This window comes from Scyliorhinus canicula, chromosome 2, assembly GCF_902713615.1.
Source record: "Scyliorhinus canicula chromosome 2, sScyCan1.1, whole genome shotgun sequence".
Classification (NCBI taxonomy): domain Eukaryota; kingdom Metazoa; phylum Chordata; class Chondrichthyes; order Carcharhiniformes; family Scyliorhinidae; genus Scyliorhinus; species Scyliorhinus canicula.
In genome coordinates, this window is record NC_052147.1 from 233,432,087 (window position 1) to 233,454,711 (window position 22,625).

Consider the following 22,625-nt stretch of genomic DNA (forward strand, 5'->3'; position numbering starts at 1 on the left):
GTCGCAGTGCGTAGGAGCGACCAAATGGAATGCAGTGCGTCAGGGAGGACTTCCTGCCAGCGGGAAGCTGGGAGATTTCTGGACCGTAGGGCCAGCTGAACGGCCCTCCAGACCGTCCCATTCTCCCTCTCCACCTGCCCTTTTCCCCCGGGTTATAGCTGGTCGTCCTGCTCGAGGCAATACGCTCGTTGAGCTGGAACGGACGCAGCTCATCGCTCATGAGGATCCCCTGTCGCTGTGGACGTAGGCGGGGAAGCCGAACAGAGCGATGATGGTGTTGAGGGCTTTGATGACAGTGGCAAACGTCAAATCAGGGCATGGGATGGCGAAGGGGAATCTGGAGTACTCATCGACCACACTGAACAAGTACGTGTTACAGTCGGTGGAGGGGAGGGGCCCTGCTTGCCTGGTTGAGGGTGGCGGCTAGAGCGACGTCTGATGCATCGCTCTCGACTTGAAATGTTAACGTCTCGTCGACTACGTGCACCGCGGCCTTGGCGATGTTGGCCTTAATACGGTTGAATGCCTGGTGAGCCTCGGCCATTAGGGGAAAAAGAGTGGATTGGATGAGTGGGCGGGCCTTGTCCGCATAATTTGGGACCAACTGGGCGTAGTAAGAAAGGAACTACAGGCAACATTTGAGGGCCTTGGGGCAGTGGGGGAGAAGGAGTTCCATGAGGGGGCGCATGCGGTCGGGATCGGGCTCCAGAACTCCGTTCTGGACCACATAACCAAGGATGGCTAAGCGGTTCGTGCTGAACATACACTTCTCCTTGTTGTAAGTTAGGTTGAGGAGAGTGGCAGTGCGGAGAAATTTGGCACGGTTGGCGTCATGGTCCTGCTGATCATGGCCGCAGATGGTGACATTGTCAAGGTGGGTGGCATGGTTGCACAGTGGTTAGCACTGCTGCCTACGGCGCTGAGGACCTGGGTTCGAATCCCGGCCCTGGGTCACTGTCTGTGAGGAGTTTGCACATTCCCCCCGTGTCTGCGTGGGTTTCACCCCCACAATCTAAAGATGTGCAGGTTCGGTGGATTGGCCACGTTAAATTGCCCCTTAATTGGAAAAAATGAATTGGATAGTCTAAATTTATTTAAAAAAAGACATTCTCAAGGTACGGGAAGGTGGTCCGCAGCCCGTACCCGGTGACCATTCGGTCCATTTCCCATTGGAAAACCGAGACCCTGTTGGTGACACCGAAGGGAACCCTGAGAAAGTGGTAGAGGCGGCCATCTGCCTCAAAGGCAGTATATGGGTGGTTCGCCTTACGGATGGGAAGCTTGTGGTAGGCGAATGTTAGGTCCACAGTTGAGAAGACCCGGTACTGTGCAATCTGATTAACCATATCAGATATGCATGGGAAGGGGTACGCATCGAGCTGTGTGTACCTATTGACTGTCTGACTGCAGTCCACGACCATCCTGTATTTCTTCCCAGTTTTCACCACTACCACTTGGGCTCTCCAGGGGCTGTTGCTGGCCTCAATGATGCCTTCCCGGAGCAGTCGCTGGACTTCGGACCTGATGAAGGTCCTGTCCTGGGCGCTGTACCGTTTGCTCCTGGTGGTGACGGGTTTGCAATCTGGGGTTAAGTTTGCAAATAGGGAAGGTGGGTCGACCTTTAGGGTCACGAGGCCGCACACAGTAAGGGGTGGTAGGGGCCAGCCGAATTTCAATGTTAGGCTCTGGAAGTTGCACTGGAAGTTCAGGCCGAGTAGTAAGGCAACGCAGAGGTTGGGGAGGACGTAGAGGTGGAAGCCTCTGAACTCCATGCCCTGGACGGTGAAGGTGGCGATGCAGTACCCCCGGATCGGCACGGAGTGGGACACGGAGGCCAGGGAGATTCTCTGATTGGCGGGATGTACCGCGAGGGAGCTGCGCCTTACCGTATCGGGATGAATGAAGCTCTCGGTGCTCCCGGAGTAAGACGCGGCTGGTCGTCAATGGTGGAAGGCGATGGGGTGCCCGGGGGGCTTGGGTCCTGGTACGATGGCAGCACCCACAGGCTGTACGTGTCGTGGGGAAGACAAGATGGCGGCGCTTGATGCTCCCGGGGAGGACAAGATGGGGGAGGACAAGATGGCGGCGCCCACGGGCTGCACGTGGTGGGGGTTGAACAAGATGGCGGCACCCACGGGCCGCACGTGGCGAGGGTTGAAGAAGATGGTGGCACCCACGGGCCACACGTGGTCCGAGGAGGGGAAGATGGTGACGCCCACTGGCTGTACGATGGTGGGGGGGGGGGGGGGTCGGTCGGAACAATAGGGCGACTGAGTGGGCCTGGCATACCGGAGTGAAGTGCCCCTTCTTGCCACAGGCCTTACAAAGGGCGCTCCGGGCCGGGCAGCGTTGTCGGGAGTGTTTTGGCTGCCCACAGAAGTAACATCTGGGGCCCCCGGGGTTGGTCGGCAGGCGCGCAGCACAGGCGTGGGGTTGGTTGAGTGGGGTCCCCGATGGGGCAGCCGTCTACGGAGTCCACGATGTATAGGAGGGGGCCGCTCGGCTGAGGGTGTAGGCCTGGATGTTGCGCGAGACGATAGTCAGTGAGAGCACAAGCTTTTTGGTTGCCGTGCGGTCGAGTTTGGCCCCTTCTAAGAGGTGCTGGCGGATGTAATCTGACCCTATCCCTGTAACAAAAGCGTTCCTCATAAGCAAGTTCAAGTGTTCCGTGGCCGGACAGTCACAGTCTCTGACTAGGGGAATTAGAGCACGCTAGAAATCTTCTACTGACCCACCAGGGAGATGATTACGAATGGAGTGGATGTGTCTGGCGTAAAGCGGGTTAGTCTGCTGAGCGTAGTTTTCTTTCAGTAGCACCATAGTGTCATCGTAGGTCGGCGTGTCCTGGATAAGCAGAAAGATGTTGGAGCTCAACCGCGTGTAGAGGATCTGAATCTTCTGAGCTTCCGGGATAGAACATAGAACAAAGAACATTACAGCGCAGTACAGGCCCTTCGGCCCACGATGTTGCACCGTCCTGTGAAACCCTTCAAACGTCCCTCTAAACTATTCCCTTATCGTCCATATGCCTATCCAATGACCATTTGAATGCGTTTGTGTTGGCGAGCCCACTACTGTTGCAGGCAGGGCATTCCACGCCCTTACTACTCTCGAGTACAGAACCTACCTCTGACATCTGCCCTATATCTATCTCCCCTCAATTTAAAGCTATGTCCCCTCGTGCTGGACATCACCATCCGAGGAAAAAGGCTCTCGATGTCCACCCTATCTAATCCTCTGATCATCTTGTATGCCTCAATTAAGTCCCCTCTTAACCTTCTTCTCTCTAACGAAAACAGCCTCAAGTCCTTCAGCCTTTCCTCATATGATCTTCCCTCCATACCAGGCAACATTCTTGTAAATCCCCTCTGTACCCTTTCCAATGCTTCCACATCCTTCCTATAATGTGGCGACCAGAACTGCACTCCAAATGCGGCCGCACCAGAGTTTTGTACAACTGCAACATGACCTCATGGCTCCGAAACTCAATTCCTCTACCAATAAAAGCTAACACACCGTACGCCTTCTTAACAACCCTCTCAACCTGGGTGGCAACTTTCAGGGATCTATGGACATGGACGCCGAGGTCTCTCTACTCGTCCACACTACCAAGAATCTTACAATTAGCCCAGTACTCTGTCTTCCTGTTATTCCTTCCAAAATGAATCACCTCACACTTTTTTGCATTAAACTCCATTTGCCACCTGTCAGCCCAGCTCTGCAGCTTATCTATGTCCCTCTGTAACTTGTAACATCCTTCTGCACTGTCCACAACTCCACCGACTTTAGTGTCATCTGCAAATTTACTCGCCCGTCCTTCTACACCCTCCTCCAGGTCATTTATAAAAATGACAAACAGCAACGGCCCCAAAACAGATCCTTGTGGCACACCACTAGTAACTGGACACCAGTCAGAGCATTTCCCATCAACCACCACTCTTTGTCTTCTATCAGCTAGCCAATTTCTGATCCAAACTGCTAAATCACCCTGAATCCCATGCCTCTGTATTTTCTGCAATAGCCTACCGTGGGGAACCTTATCAAACGCTTTACTGAAATCCATATACACCACATCAACTGCTTTACCCTCATCCACCTGTTTGGTCACCTTCTCAAAGAACTCAATGAGGTTTGTGGGGCACGACCTACCCTTCACAAAACCATGTTGACTATCTCTAATTAAATTATTCCTTTCCAGATGATTATACATCCTATCTCTTATAAACCTTTCCAAGACTTTCCCACAACAGAAGTAAGGCTCACTGGTCTATAGTTACCAGGGTTATCGCTACTCCCCTTCTTGTACAAGGGGACAACATTTGCTATCCTCCAGTCCTCTGGCACTATTCCTGTAGACAAAGATGACTTAAAGATCAAAGCCAAAGGCTCAGCAATCTCCTCCCTAGCTTCCCAGAGAATCCTAGGATAAATCCCATCCGGCTCAGGGGACTTATCTATTTTCACACTTTCCAGAATCGCTAACACCTCCTCCTTATGAACCTCAAGCCCTTCTAGTCTAGTAGCCTGTATCTCAGTATTCTCCTCGACAACTTTGTCTTTTTCCTGTGTGAATACTGACGAAAAATACTCATTTAGCACCTCTCCTATCTCCTCGGACTCTACGCACAACTTCCCACTACTGTCCTTGACTAGCCCTACTCTTACCTTAGTCATTATTTTATTCCTGACATACCTATAGAAAGCTTTAGGGTTATCCTTGATCCTACCTACCAAAGACTTCTCATGTCCTCGCTTGGCTCTTCTTAGCTCTCTCTTTAGAGCCTTCCTAGCTAATGTGTAACTCTCAAGCGACCCAACTGAACCATCACGTCTCATCTTCACATAAGCCTCCTTCTTCCTCTTGACAAGTGTTTCAACTGCTTTAGTAACCCATGGTTCCCTCACTCGACCACTTCCTCCCTACCTAACAGGTACATACTTATCAAGGACACGCAGTAGCTGTTCCTTGAACATGCTCCACATTTCCATTGTGTCCATCCCCTGCAGTTTTCCTCTCCAGGCGATGCATCCTAAGTCTTGCCTCATCGCATCATAATTGCCTTTCCCCCAGCAATAACTCTTGCCCTGCGGTTTATACTTATCCCTTTCCATCGCTAAAGTAAACATAATCGAATTGTGGTCACTATCACCAAAATGCTCACCTACCTCCAAATCTAACACCTGTCCTGGTTCATTACCCAGTACCAAATCCAATACGGCCTCGCCTCTTGTTGGCCTATCTACATACTGCATCAGGAAACCCTCCTGCACACATTGGCCAAAAACGGATCCATCTAAAGTACTCGAACTATAGTGTTGCCAGTCAATATTTGGAAAGTTAAAGTCCCCCATAACAACTACCCTGTTATTTTCGCTCCTATCCAGAATCATCTTTGCAATCCTTTCCTCTACATCTCTGGAACTTTTCGGAGGCCTATAGAAAAGCCCTAACAGGGTGGCCTCGCCTTTCCTGTTTCTTAAGTAAAGTAAAGTAACTACCTGGGCCCAATGCCCTGCCCGATCCCTGAAACCCAAACTCACCTTTGACACCAAGGGCAATTTAACATGACCATCCACCCAACCTGCACATTTTTGGACTGTGCGAGGACACCAGAGCACCTGGAGGAGACCCATGCAGACACGTGGAGACTGTGCAAACTCCACACAGATAGTCATTTGAGGTCGGAATCGAACCCAGGTCCCTGGCGCTGTGATGCAGCAGTGCTAACCACTGTGCTGCTCTGAAGTACTATGTTCCTTCGGAAGGCTTTTGGTAGGTAAATATACCTTGTTCAAAAACCCAATAAAAAACATTTATTAAAAAATGTTTTCAGTTGCCAAATCTTTAAGCCTTGTATTTCCCTCCCAAAACACTCTGCCTTTGTGCCTGTCTTTCCTTCTAGGTATTCCTTAAAACTTACATCTTTGACTAAACTTTCGGTCATCTTCTCCCATATCTCTGAATGTGGCTTGGTTTTAAATTTGTTTGATGACACTCAGCGCCAAGGTTCCAGGTTCAATCCCGGCTCTGGGTCACTGTCCGTGTGGAGTTTGCACATTCTCCCCGTTTGCCTGGGTTTCGCCCCCACAACCCAAAGATGTGCAGGGTAGGTGGATTGGCCATGCTAAATTGCCCCTTAATTGGAAAAAAATGAATTGGGTACTCTAAATGTATTTTTAAAATTGTTCGATGGCACCGCTAAGAAGAACATTGCGAAATTTTACTACATTAAGCCACCATACAAATACCAGATGCTGCTGCTGTTCGATAACTAACTTGGGTTTGGCACACTCAAACTATGTTTTTGATTTTAAGTTGTTCTTTAGAGCTCACTGGCATAGTTGTTAGTTACATTTTAATGTTAGCACTTGGGTAACTATCCGATGGAAAACCAAAAGTGTATAAATTTCGTTTGAATAACTTTGAGACTGAATTATATCTTTATTGGCTCCTCCTCCCCAGCAGGTACAAAATTTGAACACAAGAGTATCCACATAGTTTTCTGACCCATAATAATTCAGAAAAAAAACAGAAAGGTCCATCACAAAACCAATGAAAGAAAAATCTAAACACTATTTTCCAGCCTGGCAGCACTTTTTCCCCCCTCCACTTCTGCTGATGCAGTAAAACAATTTGCTGTTTATCACTTCCCTCATTATCTAATGAGGATAGTATTAAAGGATTTACAGAATAAAGTGAACACAGAAAAGGATTTTTGCTTCCCATGTATTGACTACACCGAGGTTTTTTTAAAAAAATCTATTAAAAAAAAAACTTGATTTCACAGATACGGTTTTAGCTTCAAAATTATTTAAGATATAAATGTATGACCAACCGTTAATGGTACATTGCAGCAGAAACATTGCGCAATCAAGGGTTTGTACTGCATGTGACTGCAAATGCTTACTGCAGCAGCAAACTATTACCCACAGGATTTCAAAAAGAGATCAAGAGTTTAACCATACAGCTGCAAGCTCTTTTAGATTACTCTTTTAAACTAGAGAACCAATGGCTTAGGAAAAGCTATCTATATAATAGTGTTTATGTTTATAGTCTGTGTAATCGTATATTTTTATTAAAATTTTAATTCCTCGAATGTCATATTATGAGGAAAATTCTGACACCTAGAATTCAGAAGGTGGTGGGAGAAACATATCTCTTGATTTAGGAGTAGATGGATTTCAGATACAAACTTATAGAAATTAATGTAGTTGTCATTGTTATGCAACATGGCCTCATACTTTAACTCTTTAGTCCTGGTAGCATTTTACCTGCACCTCATCCAAAATGATTAACATTAAAGGTGAAATGCTGAGTCCCAGTACAGATCACTGGGGAACATGATTTTTCACATTGTGCCAATCAAAGAATGTTATCCTTGATCACTCTGCTAGTCTCCTATCTTCCACCTAATTGCCAACCATAAAGTTAGTGCACAAAATTTAAACTTCTCATGTGCCTTCTTTCCGGATAGATAACATGCACAGACTTAGTCACCGTGCTGATGGATTAGTCAGGCATGATCTACTCTTCATAAATATATGCTAACTCTGTCTGATCAGCTTACACTTGTCCAGGAGTTCAGCCACTCTGTCTGATAGTAGACATGTTAAACTAACAGTATGTAATTATATGCTTTCTTCCTCCCTCCTTGAATAATGGTCTGGCATTTGCAACTTTACAATCCAGACAATTATTGGCATTCTTTGGTCAGTAGTTCTAGATTGACTCCAAGGCTAGTTTGTTCTAAGGCCCTGGATAAAAGCAAATTACTGCGGATGCTGGGATCTGAAACCAAAGAGAAAATGCTGGAAAATCTCAACAGGTCTGGCAGCATCTGTAAGGAGAGAAAAGAGCTAACTCTTCGAGTCCAAATGACTCTTTGTGAAAGGCTTTGACGAAAGGCCATCTGAACTCGAAACATTAGCTCTTTTCTCTCCCGACAGATGCTGTCAGAGCTGCTAAGATTTTCCAGCATTTTCTCTTTGTTATAAGGCCCATTGAAAATGGAATAAAGCCCTCTTAGTGTCAACACAAAATGGTTTACTGGGAATGGGCAAATGACCTGGTGGATTTCTTTGTATGCGGAGAAAGCTGACGCTCACACTTTCAGTATAAAATAGGATAGCATGTCTTCATAAACAGAGAATGCGAGAAACACTCAGCAGGTCTGACAGCATCTGCTGGGAGAGAAAAAAGTTAACCTTTCAAGTCCGTTTGACTCTTCATCATTAGTTCTGATGAAGAGTCAAACGGACTTGAAACGTTAACTGTTTTCTCTCTCTGCAGATGCTGCCATATCGGCTGCGTTTTTCCAGAATTCTCAGTTTGACAGTTTCAGATTCCAGCATTTGCAGTATTTTGCTTACTTTAGCATTTCAATGATCTCTTATGAACTTGTATTCATCACCAGAAGGTTCGTAGTTCTGTGGAATTAGTATTTTGCATTTCAAGACACCTACTGCCACCGTTGACCACTTTCAATAAGACACAACAGATGCAGAATAAAGCTTCCTCTTGAGACCATTGAAGCAGTCATTTTCAAACTCAGGGGTGCAACCCAGGGTGGGTCACGGGCAGCTGTCAGGAGGGTCGCAGCACTATGCGTCACGGATTTCCTGATCGCAGGAAGTAGTGCCCAACGGCCGCAACTGACTTTGAAAAATGCTGACCGCTGTCTTGCTCTTGGCGTAGCTTAAGCTGCTTCCTTGATGTTCACTCTGACAAAGGAAGGTTCAGACGTGGAGATAACCTCAACACATTTATTGAACTATTTACAATTCTCCGACTCGGATTCGCCACTACTGTTAATCCTTCTATAGCTACTCAGACTGACGAACCAGTCTGCTACCACATGGTGGGTGTGATATTGAATCAACCCTGTATCTGTACTCACTGAGTGTCTCCACTGGAAACAGTAAGAAGTCTTAGAACACCAGGCTAAAGTCCAACAGGTTTGTTTCAAACACTAGCTTTCGGAGCACTGCTCCTTCCTTCTCCTGAGGAAGGAGCAGTGCTCCGAAAGCTAGTGTTTGAAACAAACCTGTTGGACTTTAACCTGGTATTGTAAAACTTCTTACAGTGCTCACCCCAGTCCAACGCCGGCATCTCCACATCATGGCTACCATCCACTGGAAAGAGAAAGATCATGTGTGCTGTGTCCTTTATATATGGGTTGGTGTAATGCCCCCTGTGGCAGTGTCACCTCTGTGTGTATCGTGAATGCCCATTGGTCGTGTCCTATCTTACTGACCTATTGGTTGAGTGTGTGTGTGTCATGTCTCTGGTGCTCCCTCTAGTGTCTAGCTAATCTACGTGTACTTACATTAACCCCTTGTGTATCTACAGTGATGCACATCACCACAGCCGCAACCCGTTTTCAGAATGCAGCTTTCCCATGCACACGCGCCCTTTCAGCCGTGCGCAGGCCTGGAGCGCAGCCGGGCAAACCGCCTCCTCCTGACATCAGCGCACTGACCCAGGAGCAGATTTTATTTTTAAATTGATGCAGTCTTCCTGCCTGGAGTGGTGGTAGAGGTCGCGCCCCATACACTGGCATCACGTTCCCTGGGCTGAAGAGAGAATCCTCCATTTTGTTAGCAGCAAGCAAACAATAGGACTTAATTTAAAATGGATCATTTTGCAATAAGGAAGAGAGAGGGCCAGAGACACAAACAGTTCAGGATCTCACAACTAAATCTGCTGGAGAAAGCGGCTCAGGAGAACCCACAGCAGGACAAAGCACTGCTGGTGTGAGCTCCAGGGAATCTGGTGAACAGCCCATTTAGAAGAAGCTGATATCAGGAACTAAGCAGTATAAAGATGATTTCTTAAGGTATGGATTAATTAATTGTGCCAATTCAAATCAGTATGCGAAGCCCATGTGTGTTATATACAGAGAAGTGCTGGCAAATGAAAGTTTAAAACACTCTAGACTTCAAGGCATGGCGAGATTGAGGACAAACCTCTTGATTTTTTTTAAACGGATGCAGTGAGAACTTAAATTGTCGGCTGAAATCCTAGCAGAAATGTAACATTGAATGACAAGGCAAATTAGATTGTGAGGACCATACAGGCTCACCTGCCATGTTAAAGGTAAGCAAAAATGGTGGGTCGCAAGGTTTGGCCAGCAAGGGTCGCGAAGGTCGGCTGGTTGGTAAAAATGGGTCCTGGGCAAAAAGGTTTGAAAAACACTGCATTAATGCATCCTGTACCACCTAGAGGTCATTCCTCCACTTTCCATTGTACCAAAATGGTTTAATTACAGATATCAAGAATGTTCAGCTTTTTTGGAACCTGGAGACGTACATTCATTAAGGTCAGTCAGAATTTGGAATGATTGTTCGGAAATATAAATGCCCCAATACACAAAAATCAAGTCACAACATGTAACACCAATCACATGCGAAGGTCCATACATACAAAATAAAATGAGACTCTCATACACTAAAAATCATATGGATGCACAGGTAGACTGCCCAGCACAAAAAAGGTCCACAACGTATAAAATAAGCAAGACATCACATCCACAAACAAATACAAAGTTTCCCCACAGTCCTCACTCAGCACCAGTCCCCATAAGCCCCAAATCCTTTTCCTCACCTGAAACTTGAAAACCAGTTCAGTATATTAGGGTGTCAGCTATAACTGTGCTAGAGTGGTAGGCTATACCTATCTTCATTTTTGAACAAGACCTGTGAGCTTTTCTTTCCATCATTTTCTGTTTTTATTTCAGATCTCCAGCATCCACAGTTTTTGATTTTAGTTCAGGAAACTTTACCTATTTTACTGGTAAGTAAGCAATTCCAGCTAAAGCTACTGCGTCAAATGGTCTTCTTAAAGGTAGATATAGATCAAGGTTACTTTAGAGTTTAAAGACTCCCAAGTTGTTACTGATCTTGCTAATTTTGGATAAGCTTTTAAAGATGGCCTTGTAGAAATTGTAAGCCAGCAATTAGTAGCAGTGAAACTCCTCCCCAAGAATAAGTAATTAGGTTAACTGAGTATACGTTTGAGCAAAAATCAATCATAGTGCAGACCAAGTTATCCTCATTAATGATTTAAAATGAAAGCTTACATCACATGCACCCTAAATGTACAAAGCAAAAGTTCTCAAACTGCTTCATACATAAGGAAAAGCAGATGCCAATGGAGAGAAAGGGAGTGCTGACCAAAATACTGGTCAAACTGTTGGATTTTAAGTCAGAATCTTAAAACAAGGGATGGAGGAGATGTTTTGGGAGGGAATATTCCAGAACAATGGATGCTGCACAGCTAAAAGCACAGCCACTGATGGTAGCCTGAAGGGGAAAGCACAGCATTGAAGGGCTGGAGTGTTCGAGGGTTGGGAAGCTGTGAATTTGAGGATGTTGAAGACAGAAAGCAGTGAAGTGATGGAGGAACTTAAATACAAATTTTACACCTGAGGCACAGGAGTCTGGCATGCAAATGGGCCGGCGAGGAGAGAAGTAATGGAGAACAATGCTCCTTCTAAACTGCCCAGCCCCACAGCAATGCAGGAATTCTCATGCAGGTCAGTCTCTTTCAGTTAGCGCAGGTCAGGTTAGGTCAGGTGTGCGTGACCATGGAAAAATGTACACTTGAATGATAAGCTGAGGGCAATGCTGATGGGCAAGTCATACTAATTGAAGAATAGTAACCAGGCAGCAGGAGTGTTGGATAAAATGAAATGGAAGGAGGGTGGAGACTGGAAAAAGCAATGTACTATTTGATTAGAGATGATAAAGACATGGAAAGGGTTTGAACATCAGGTGGGCTGAAGTCATGGTGAGAGTAGAGGATGGAGACAATGCTGCTGGAAACAGTTTTGATTAAAATTAATTCCTCGAATGCGCGAGTGTCACTGGCAAGGCTATCCTGGAAAGTTGGCTTCGAGCTGTCTTCACATAGTACATTTCAGTTATTAAGAGTCATGGACTGTCCCGATTGTTATCCCATAGACCATCTTCAAAAGGACTGGCAAAATAATCATGAGCTTTGTCTGGGCGGGTAAATCCCCGCGGGTGAAGAAGGCGATGCTTGAGAGGAGCCGCAGCAGGGGAGGTCTAGCATTGCAGAGTCTGATCAACTACTACTGGGCGGCTAACATAGCCATGATAAGGAAGTGGATGGTGGGTACGGGGTCTATTTGGGAGCGGGTGGAGGCGGCTTCGTGCAGGGGCACCAGTTTGGCAGCCCTGGTCACGGCTCCCCTACCGCTGTTACCGGCCAGGTACTCCACCAGCCCGGTAGTGGGGGCGGCCCTGTGGATATGGGGCCAGTGGAGGAGGCATGTAGGGGAGGTGGGTGCGTCTGTCTGGGCACCAATATGTGACAACCATCGATTTGCCCCTGGGAGCATGGATGGGGGGTTTTGGGCATGGCGGCGGGCGGGGGTGGGGAGGGTGGGTGATATGTTCCTGGAGGGGAGATTTGCGAATTTGAGGGGCTTGGAGGAGAAATTTGGTCTGGTATGGGGAAATGATTTTAGGTACTTACAGATGCGGGACTTAGTCCGCAAATAGGTCCCATCCTTCCCACGCCTCCAACCATTAGGGATCCAAGACAGAATAGTCTCTAGAGGAGTAGGAGGAGAGGGTAGAGTCTCAGACATTTATAAGGTGCTCATGAAGGGGGAAGAGTCCCAGACGGAGGAACGGAAACTCAAATGGGAGAAGGAGCTTGGTGGGGAGATGGAGGACGGGCTGTGGGCAGACGCCCCGAGTAGGGTAAATTCAACCGCAACATGTGCCAGGCTCGGCCTGATTCAATTTAAGGTCGTTCACCAGCCCACATGACGGTAGCTCGGATGAGCCAATTCTTTGGGGTAGAGGATAAGTGCGCTAGATGCTGGGGAGGACCAGCAAACCACGTTCACATGCTTTGGGCATGTCCTCAGCTTAGGGGATATGGGGAGGGATTTGCAGGGATCATGTCCCAGGTGCTAAAAACAAGGGTGGTGATGGGTCCAGGGGTGGTAATTTTTGGGGTTTCGGAAGACCCGGGAGTCCAGGGTGAGAAAGAGGCCGATGTTCTGGCCTGTGCTCCCAGATAGCCGCCATGGGTCATCAGCAGCTTTACTGGTCTCACCCCAGGAAATTTGCCCAGGGCTCCCGCTCATGCAGAGTCTGTGCGAACCGACACGGCCTGATCCGGAAATACGGCCTCAACATGTGCCACCAGTGCTTCAGACAACACGCTAAAGACATCGGCTTCGTCAAGCTGGACTAAATTGCAAAAGGAGCAAGAGTGCAAAATGGAAATTGAGCATTTGTCAAACAATTCTAACGTCCCCCTGGAAGAAGCAAACTTTTGTGATGCTCCATTTTTGTAACTAAAACTTAATTGTCATTTTTTAAAAAAATTATGTGCTCAATTCCCTGGAGTGGACTCCTCAGCTTTCTGACTCGAGATGCAGCAGCCACAGCTGACGCAGTAACTTTGGCTACATGACTCATGAGTGGAGTACACATGAACCAGTTGTATTAACCAATGTAGTCATGAGCATACAAATATTTGAATTAGGAGCAGATGGCCTGGCCATTTGGGCCCTTGAGTCTATCTCTGCCATTTGGTAAGATCATGGCTGACCTGATTGTGGCCTCTACTTTCCTGACCACCCGAATAACCTTTGACTCCAAAGGCCATAAGATATAGGAGCAGAGTCAATCAAGAATCTACCCAATTTGGCCTGAAAAATATTCAGTGTCATATTCTCCTCCCCTAAAGAGGAGACAAACAGAGGCTGACAACCCTCGGTCTCAACTAGGTCTTAAATTGTGTCCGTTAGTTCTAGTTTCTCCCTCAAGGAAAATTGTCAGGTTCTACCCAGTCAAGTCCCCTCACGATCTTATGTTTCAATAAGATCACTTCTCATTATTCAAAACCCCAATGGACACCTGACCAACCTTTCCTCACAAGGCAAGGGCGGCATGGTGGCTCGCACTTCTGCCTCACAGCTCCAGGATTCAATTCCAGCCTCAGGTGACTGTCTGTGTGGAGTTTGCACTTCCTCTCCATGTTTGCATGGGTTTCCTCCGGATGCTCCAGTTTCCCACACAGTCCAAAGATGTGCAGGTTAGGTGGCTTGACCATGCTAAATTGCCCCTCAAGTGTCCAAAAGGTTAGATAGGGTTACTGGGCTATGGGGATAGGGTGGAGGAGTGGGCTTAAGTAGGGTGCTCTTTCCAAGAGCCGGTGCATGATGTGCCGAATGGCCTCCTTCTAAACTATCGGGATTCTATGATAACCGCTTAATCCCAAGGAATAAGCAGAAAGAACCTTCTCTGCACTGCTTCCAATGGAATTATAATATTTCTTAAATAAGGAGATCATTGAGACATCATACACTAGATGTGGTCTCACCAAAGTCCAGCACAATTGGAGCAGTAGGTGTGATATAAAATCTAATTTTCTCTTCTCTGCATAGCCTCTCAATGACTCATTTTCTGCAAACCAATGGCATTCAGAAACTTCCATGAAGGGAGCAATGCTCGGTAATTTAAGTACACTAATATAACAAACAAAAATCCTATTTCAAGATATTCACTCCATGTTTCAAAGATCAGTCAAATATGCATTTGCGACCTTTGCAAAAATCGGTGAATCAATCACTGTTAACCACAAAATATTAATGCAATTAGAACTATTTTCATTTTGCCCAAACCACTCCAAGCAATTCGAATACATAATTGTACATCCTGCACTCTTCACATTGTGTTCCCAGTCTGACCATCACTCTCCAAATGTTTCTGGCGGTCTTTTATCAATAAATAATATTAATCAATCTGCTGTCCTTTCCACCATTGTATTTTATTTCAGACTTTCGTAATTTGTAATTCTTTTGTTTACCTGTAAATTGGTCATTTTCAAACTGGCTGTACGGCAAATTCTTAACACATTGAATTATATTACTGGGAATCAATTTAACTTTAGAAAGCTTGACTTTTGCTCCAAAATACTGACATGACCAAACTATTTTAATTCTAACTTCTTGACTGACATGTCAGTTTGAACAGTCAGTGGCTCGCTCACCTGAGGCACAGGATTGATGATTTCCAGCTCCATCATTGATTGAACCATAGAATCTAGGATGTCATTGCTCCTCTCCCAAGCCCTTGATGTCACTTTCAAAATCATTGCTCATCTTTTCATTAACCCCAAGTATGAATCACAATACGTTTGTATCCTTCCCACAGCAACAAATCACCTGAACAAAAGACATAATTGACATCATGTGACGGTTAGATGGTCACTCCTTGAACACCGCAATCTTTGATACAACCAACCACAACATCTCCCTCTGATACCTCTCCTCCATTGTCCAACTCGATGAGATTGCCTTTGCCAAGTTACACTCTTTCAATCCCCATACCTTTAATTCTATGTTGCCAAGAATTGACATGTTTAATCCATCTACATGCTTGCCCCAGAAACATGAAGTACAGACATGAGGTCAGCTTTCACATTTAAATTTCTCATCCCCATGTTTAAATCCCCTCATGATTTCACCGTTCCTTCCAACAGGGCTCTCTTCTGTTCTCTCATTCAGCTCTTTTGTGAATACCCATAACATGCATCTAGCCATCTATGCCTCAAGCTCTAGAATTCCCTTTCACTTAATCACATCCATCTTCCTCTGATCCTCTGAACATTTCCCTATATTAAAACAGGTACTATATTTCACAAAGTATTTAATTGGCTGGGAAGTGCTTTGAGGCACTCACGCTGTGAAAGGCACCACACAAATACAAGTTACTTCCTTCTTTAAAAAGCCAACTCTTACCCAAGCTTTTGGTCAATGCTCCTAATATCCTGTTCTTTGGCCCAGTTACTTCTCATTACAGCTCGGTGAAATGCCTTGGGATTTCTTTTCTATGCTGAAGGTCCTACATCGATGCAAATCATTGCCCACATGCCAATGCAGTCCTGAGGAAATGCTGCACTGTCATTAATACCACCTCTATGAGGAAACAACATCTGTTTAAAAGGGCACATCTTTTCACTCATTCATTTTTGATGTTGGTACATTGCTGTGCACAAATTGGCTGATGTTTTGTAGCAAAAGTGACTATAATTTAAAGAGTCGCAAAACACTTGAGGTATTCTGAAAAACTATACAAATAAAAATTATTTAATTTGCCCATTTAGCAAAGACCAACATAATTTTAATAACAATATTTTGATAACAATGGAATTAAGACTTTGTCTTCATGTCGGTAACCAGTTGATAAATACTTCATCCATTACGTTTGAACAATCTATAGCATTCAATATGCATCACAACAGCATGGAAATTTTCAAGACAAGTAACTGTGAAGAAAGATGAAACTTGGACTAAAAGGAATGGGAGATCTCGACTCAATCATTATACATCAGGTAATGATACGGTCCAACTGAGTTGCTATGGCCCGAGTGAACAAAGAGCCTTTCTGCTGAACCCTTTCACAGGGTGAACATGAAGAGCACCAGTTCAACTTTTTTTTTTTAATTCGTTCATGGGAGGTGGGCATCACTGACTGGCCAGCATTTAATATTCATCCCTAATTCCCTGTGAGGGGGCAGTTAAGAGTCAACCACATTGTTGTGGGTCTGGAATCACATGCAAGAACTGCAGATTTGCTTCCTTAAAAGGACATTAGTGAACCAGGTGGGTTTTTACAACAATCGACAATGGTTTCACGGTCATCATTAGACTTTAATTCCAGACTTTGATTGAATTGTAGTGGTAGGATTCGTACCCAGGAGCCCAGAGCTTTAGCCCCTGGGTTGCTACTAGTCCAGTGACAATACTACTGTGCCACCTCCTCCCTTTAGAATCTACAGGGGAAGAAATGGCACCATGTAATTAAAAGTATCCAAGATCTGTTCCATCCACCAGGGATAGGTTAAAAATTATTCCCATAGATATTCGAAATGACCTGTGGGAATATGTTTTATCCTGTCCATGGGGACGCACGATGGCACAGTGGCTCTGCAAAGCCTATTCATATCGTCACTGATCCGAAGTTACGTGGTCTTTTGCAATGGTAAAATAAAATATAGATAATTCGCCATAAAACCTTTCCTTTCAAATTAAATGATGACCTGCAAGATGGTATTTCGATAAATAAAATTCTCTTTAAAAGGTATATATTTCACCCAAATATTAATTGAAATTATAACAATTTGCAAGAAGCATGTAGTATAAAGTAATAAACAGTTGGAGTTTAGAGTTTTGGTTATAGCCTCATCTGTATTGCCAAGAGATTTATTCTATTTTCTTTTAATCTCAATGTCCCTCTCTCTCTCTGCATTATTAGAACGCTGAGGCAAGTAGGAAGACATGAACAGAAACCTGCGAGTTTCAGGAAAGATGCATTAAAACTACTTGTTCCCCAGTGCCAAAAACATCTGAATTCAAATTTTAAAGGCGCTTCATTGAATAGAATCATAGAATCCCTACAATGCAGCAGGAGGACATTTGGCCCATCGAGTCTGTAACAACTCTGAAAGAGCACTCTACTCAGGCCCACCCCCCACTCCACCTTTACTCCATAACCCCACCTAACCTGCGCATTTTTGGACACTAAGGAACAATTCAGCATGGCCAATCCAACTAACCTGCACATCTTTGGTCTGTGGGAGGAAACCGGAGCACCTGGAGAAAACCCACAGACATAGGTAGAATGTGCAAAATCCACACAGTCACCCAAGGCCATAACTGAACCCGGGTCCTGGTGCTGTGAGGAAGTAGTGCTAACCACTGTGCCATCCCAATGAACGAGTATATTATTCTCTTTCTTTCTTTGAAGCCGCTCGACAGTATAATAATGTGTACAATTGTGGGCAGCACGATAGCTTCACAGCACTAGGGTCCCAGGTACGATTCCCGGCTTGGGTCTCTGTCTGTGTGGAGTCTGCACGTTCTCCTCGTGTCTGCGTGGGTTTCTCCCGGGAGCTCTGGTTTCCTCCCACAAGTCCCGAAAGACGTGCTATTAGGTAATTTGGACATTCTGAATTCTCCCTCCGTGTACCAGAACAGGCGCCGGCATGTGGCGACTAGGGGCTTTTCACAGTCACATCATTGCAGTGTTAATATAAGCCTATTTGTGACAATAAAAATTATTATAATCCAAAGTGCAATGTACAACTTGCAATGGGGACGGTTAAAACCATAAGCAGGCACAATGTCTTCTTGAATTCACTAATGAAACTAGATTCAATTTGTATAACAACACACAATTCAAATCAGTATTGCAAAGCACAGAAAGTGGAAGTCTCTTTGCCAAGTTTTGAAACTTGCAATCAAAAACTTTATGATTGTCCAGGTGATAGGTGGGTGTTTAGGGAACTAAGTGTGTAGTTATGGAAAATAATTTAAAATAATGTCGTTGCTTGGTGTCTCATGTTTCTGAGTTCTCAATTTCATATCACTACGGCAGATGGATCTGAAACAAATTAACACTCAGAATACAGACAGCTTGTCACAAATTTCCTTGTCCAAATCTTACATAGAATTTTTGGATGTTGTGAAACATGATTTCTTACTCAGTTAATTTGTTCTGTTGAATTTCATGAGAATGAAAAGGACTGCTTTTAGTACTGTAATTCATTTGACAAATTCTTAATCAGTCAACAGCAGAATAAAGGGCAGACCTTTCCTTGCCAGCAAAAATCAAAGAGCTCAAATCAGCTGAGAAAGAAATAAACACAGGCGGCACCATGAAACATTGGAAAAGGAAAGCACGGAGAACAGGGCTTCAAAGAGAGGCGGCAAATGTTGCAGGGTCACAGAGAAAGGGTCAGGAGCAAGCAAGGTCACAGAAAAGAGTGGTGCAATGATGCAGCTAATTATTAGCCAGATTTGGATTTACCTTTCAAAACTAGATAGCAAGAGTTCTGACAAAGGGAGCTGTTACTTTGATGTTTCCTCATCCAGTTAACATGATGTTAAATGTTTTTTGTAATTTCAGGACTTGCTTTTGCAATTTGGAGGGAGATAACGATCAAGGCAAGAAAGTTTGAAAATGAGATTAGTTGAAACTGTGTCAAGTGGGAGCAGCTAAAATTACCTGGCAGCAGATACACAGTGCTGAAGCAAACCTCAGACAAAAAACAAAAGCGATATGAAAGAGGGAGAATAGGTACAAAGCATCTCCTGAGAAAGAAAACAGACGGAGACAATGAGGCACATAGAGAACCATAAAAATGCAGGGGCACAATGTTAACTTGATCATTTACATGCATAGTTACACACACAAGTGTAATGTACCCAAGCTTGATGAAGATGCATAGCTAGGTGCAAAAGTCAACCACTGGAGGACACTGAGGCTACAAAGAGATAGAGACAAGTTAAATTAGAAAGCAAGATGGCAAACGGAGTGTAGTCGGAAGAAATATGGAACTGTCTCCTGCAGAAAGAGTAGAAATCCAGAATCTAATTTGTTTTTAAAAAAGTGTAGAAAAAAGCAATGTATATAAAAACACTCCACAAACGCTCAGTCCACAATTTGTACAATTTTCCCCCTTTTTACCCCTTTCCCACGATTAACAGTTCCTCAAACATCGTCAGAGGATAGGATGGGAATAGAGGGATATGGATCCCGGAAGTGCAGAAGATTTTAGTTTAGACAGGCAGCATGGTCGGCATAGGCTTGGAGGGCCGAAGGGCCTGTTCCTGTGCTGTACTTTTCCTTGTTCTTTGTCATGAACAACCCCCACCGCAACTCAAAGCCCTTCACTGACCCCCTCAGCTCAAACTTAATCTTAAACTTAAGTCCATCACCTGCATAAATTCACTCTCCCTCGACAACTCAACAGGATTTTTTTGATGGCAAGACACAAATTTTTTGTATGTCACAAAAAAAGCAGCAAGGGTTAGAATTTGGAATAAAGTCTTGCAGCAATAATATAGGGCTATGGTGAGATCACAACTGGAATACTACATAAAAGTTTTGGTCTCCTTTCGTAAGAGAAGATATATCTCCCTCTAAATTTTTTAAGAGCCCGACAAAATAGATGCCAAGAGATTGATTCCCCTCACAAGAGGCTAGATCCAATGCATCTCCCTAGTTAATCAGTTAGAACTGAGACTCAAGAGGGTGCGAATTTTTGGAGTTCTTCATCCCAGAGGGCTGTGAATGCTCAGTAGTTGAGGGTATTTATGAAAAATGTCAATAGATTTGTGGATACCAAGGGAGTGGAGGGAAATGGCGAAAGCACGGAAAAGTGGGGCCTGGAACATGCGGCATAATCTTATGGAATGGCGGAACAGGCTACTTTTGTTCTTTTTTTTTCCACATTCATGGTAAATGTAAATATGGTTAGGTAACTCCAGAGTTTCAGGATTTGCTTCAAATTTAGGACCAGAAAGAAAGGGAAGTGATAAATTGGGCACATAAATTGCACTTTATACAGCAGTAACATACGCTGAAATGGGAGAGGAGTACACAGGATTGGCACTTGGCAGAATCCATCGTCACAGTGCTGAGAGTTGCAGCGTCAGGTGTCGTCTTTCAGAGGACACCTTCAACCAAAGCTCCATCTGCCTGTATGGATTTACATAAAAGACCTCATGCCGCTATTTGCGGAAGAGTGCTTCCTGTCAAGTGTCCAAAATTTATCTCTAAACCAACACCATCCATAAAGCATTTTAGAACATCCGAGAACATGAAATATGCTACATAAACATAAACATATTCTCTTTCTCCCTTAACACTTAAGGTGGAATATTTGTATCCAAGGCCCAGAAATCAATAAAGCAAGATGCCTTGGACACCAAAATAATCCTGGAATTGGACTATGAATACCTGTTTCAGAAGTTCATTTATGGGAGGATGCTAGAGCTCTACACCTGCAAGACATTTGTACTCGGGTTTTCTGACACAAAAATCAATTATGACCAACGCTTAGCATCTTTGCACTACAATCACTGAAACACAGAATTGTTATGGCACCATTTGGTTCATCGTGCTGACTTTCCAACTGAGCACCATGACTTAGTTCCGTTCCCCTTCCTTTTCCTCATTAATTGACTAACAATGACCGCTTGAATATCTCGATTGTACCTGTCTGCACCACACTTCCAGGCAATGCATTCCAGACCTGTGTGAAAAAGTTGTCACATAATATTTGCTCCTTTTGAAAATTACCTTAAATTTGTACCCTCTCATTCTTGATCCATTTATGAGCCGAACAGTTTCTTCCTATCTACTCTGTCCAGCTCCATCATAATTTTAAATATCTCTATCAAATCTCCTCATAGCCTCTCTCCAAGGAGATCAGTCCAAACATCTCCAATCTATGCTTATGACTGAAGTTTCTCAGCCCTGAAACAATTCTTATAAACTTCTTCTGCACTCTCTCCAATGTCTTCACATCCTCCCTAGTGTGGCACCCAAACTGTACACAATATTCCAGCTGAGGTCTAACTAGTGTCTTGTATAAATTCAGCATAACATCCTTGCTCTATGCTCCTGTGAATAAACCCCAGCATAGTATATACTTTATTAACTGCTCTCTACCCGTCCAGCCACCTCCAATGCTCTATGCACATAAACACCCAGGTCCCTCTACTCCTGTAGCCCTTTTAAGGAATTTTAGCTCTTATTCTCCATGTTCTACCGATCAAAATGCATCACTTCATACATCTCCACATTGAAATTCATCTGCCACCTATCTACCCATTTCTCAAACTTGTCCATGTCCTTTTGAAGTTCTACACTGTCCTCTTCACCGTTTACAATGCTTCCAAGTTTCTTCATCTGCAAGCTTTGAAATTGTCCCCTGCACAACAAGATCTAGATCATCAAAGTGTCAGGAAAATCAAGGGTCCCAATATCAACCGGAGGGGAAACACCGGTACAAGTTTTCTCCACTGACCATTACACTCTGCTTCCTATTATTCAGCCAAGTTTGTAGCCACGTTGCTACTACTCCTTTTATTCCAAGAGCTATTACTATTCTCACAAGTTTCTGTAGCAATGTATCGAATACCTTTTGAAAGTCCATGTACACCACATCAACAGTATTACCGTCATCAACACTTTCTGTTCCCTCCTCAAAAAAAATTTAACAATATATTTTTCCTTTTGAAATCCATGCAGGTTCTTCCGAATCAACCCGCATTTTTCTAGGTGACTACTAATTTAATCCCAAATAATTGTTTCTAGATGTTTGTCCACTATTGGTTAAACTAACCAGCCTGTGATTGCTGGAGCTATTCTTACAACCTTTTTTGAACATGGCAGCTATCAAAGAAAAAGCATTTGACACCTGCATTTTACAATTAGATGAAATAAAAGATGCTATAATCCTGACAATTTAATGTACTGCAAATTCAATGCTGTGAAAAAAATAAATTCCTGGAAGAGTAAATAGAAACAGAATACCAGATAGCTCACACAATTGTTTACCACATCTTAACTGTAATAAGATAAACCAATGGTACCATTATTTTCCCATCCTGCTCATTCCCAAGAAACCCATTCCAAATTAGCAATATTCCCAATTTGTTCACAAACACTGCAGGTTAAATAATAGTATTCATCAAAAAAAATAAAAGAGGAAAAAAAACATGGATGCAGTGTTGTCACTTGCTTAATTTGGTGGATCAGAACCCTACCAAGGGTGATGGAACTGTAAC

The 22,625-nt window shown here is 44.3% G+C and overlaps 2 protein-coding genes across 5 annotated transcripts in view; one reads left to right on the forward strand and one right to left on the reverse strand.

Moving 5' to 3' along the window:
- Positions 1-22,625, reverse strand: part of osbpl11 (oxysterol binding protein-like 11) — a 138,234-nt gene that overhangs the window by 114,979 nt on the left and 630 nt on the right. Inside the window, exon 2 of one of the 4 annotated variants that reach the window (XM_038789787.1) lies at positions 15,035-15,209. The exons of the other annotated variants lie outside the window; for them this stretch is intronic. The gene's annotated coding sequence lies outside the window, so the exon portion shown is untranslated. The remainder of the gene's footprint in view (positions 1-15,034; positions 15,210-22,625) is intronic. 4 annotated transcript variants of the gene reach the window in all.
- On the forward strand, positions 13,052-13,244 carry LOC119962028 (40S ribosomal protein S29-like). The gene has a single exon (XM_038789792.1). The coding sequence runs from the start codon at positions 13,061-13,063 to the stop codon at positions 13,229-13,231; it is 171 nt and encodes a 56-aa protein (XP_038645720.1). The 5' UTR covers positions 13,052-13,060; the 3' UTR covers positions 13,232-13,244.

Coding starts and splice junctions, on each gene's coding strand:
- LOC119962028 (XM_038789792.1), top strand. CDS start 13,061: ATGGGTCATCAGCAGCTTTACTGGTCTCACCCCAGGAAATTTGCCCAG.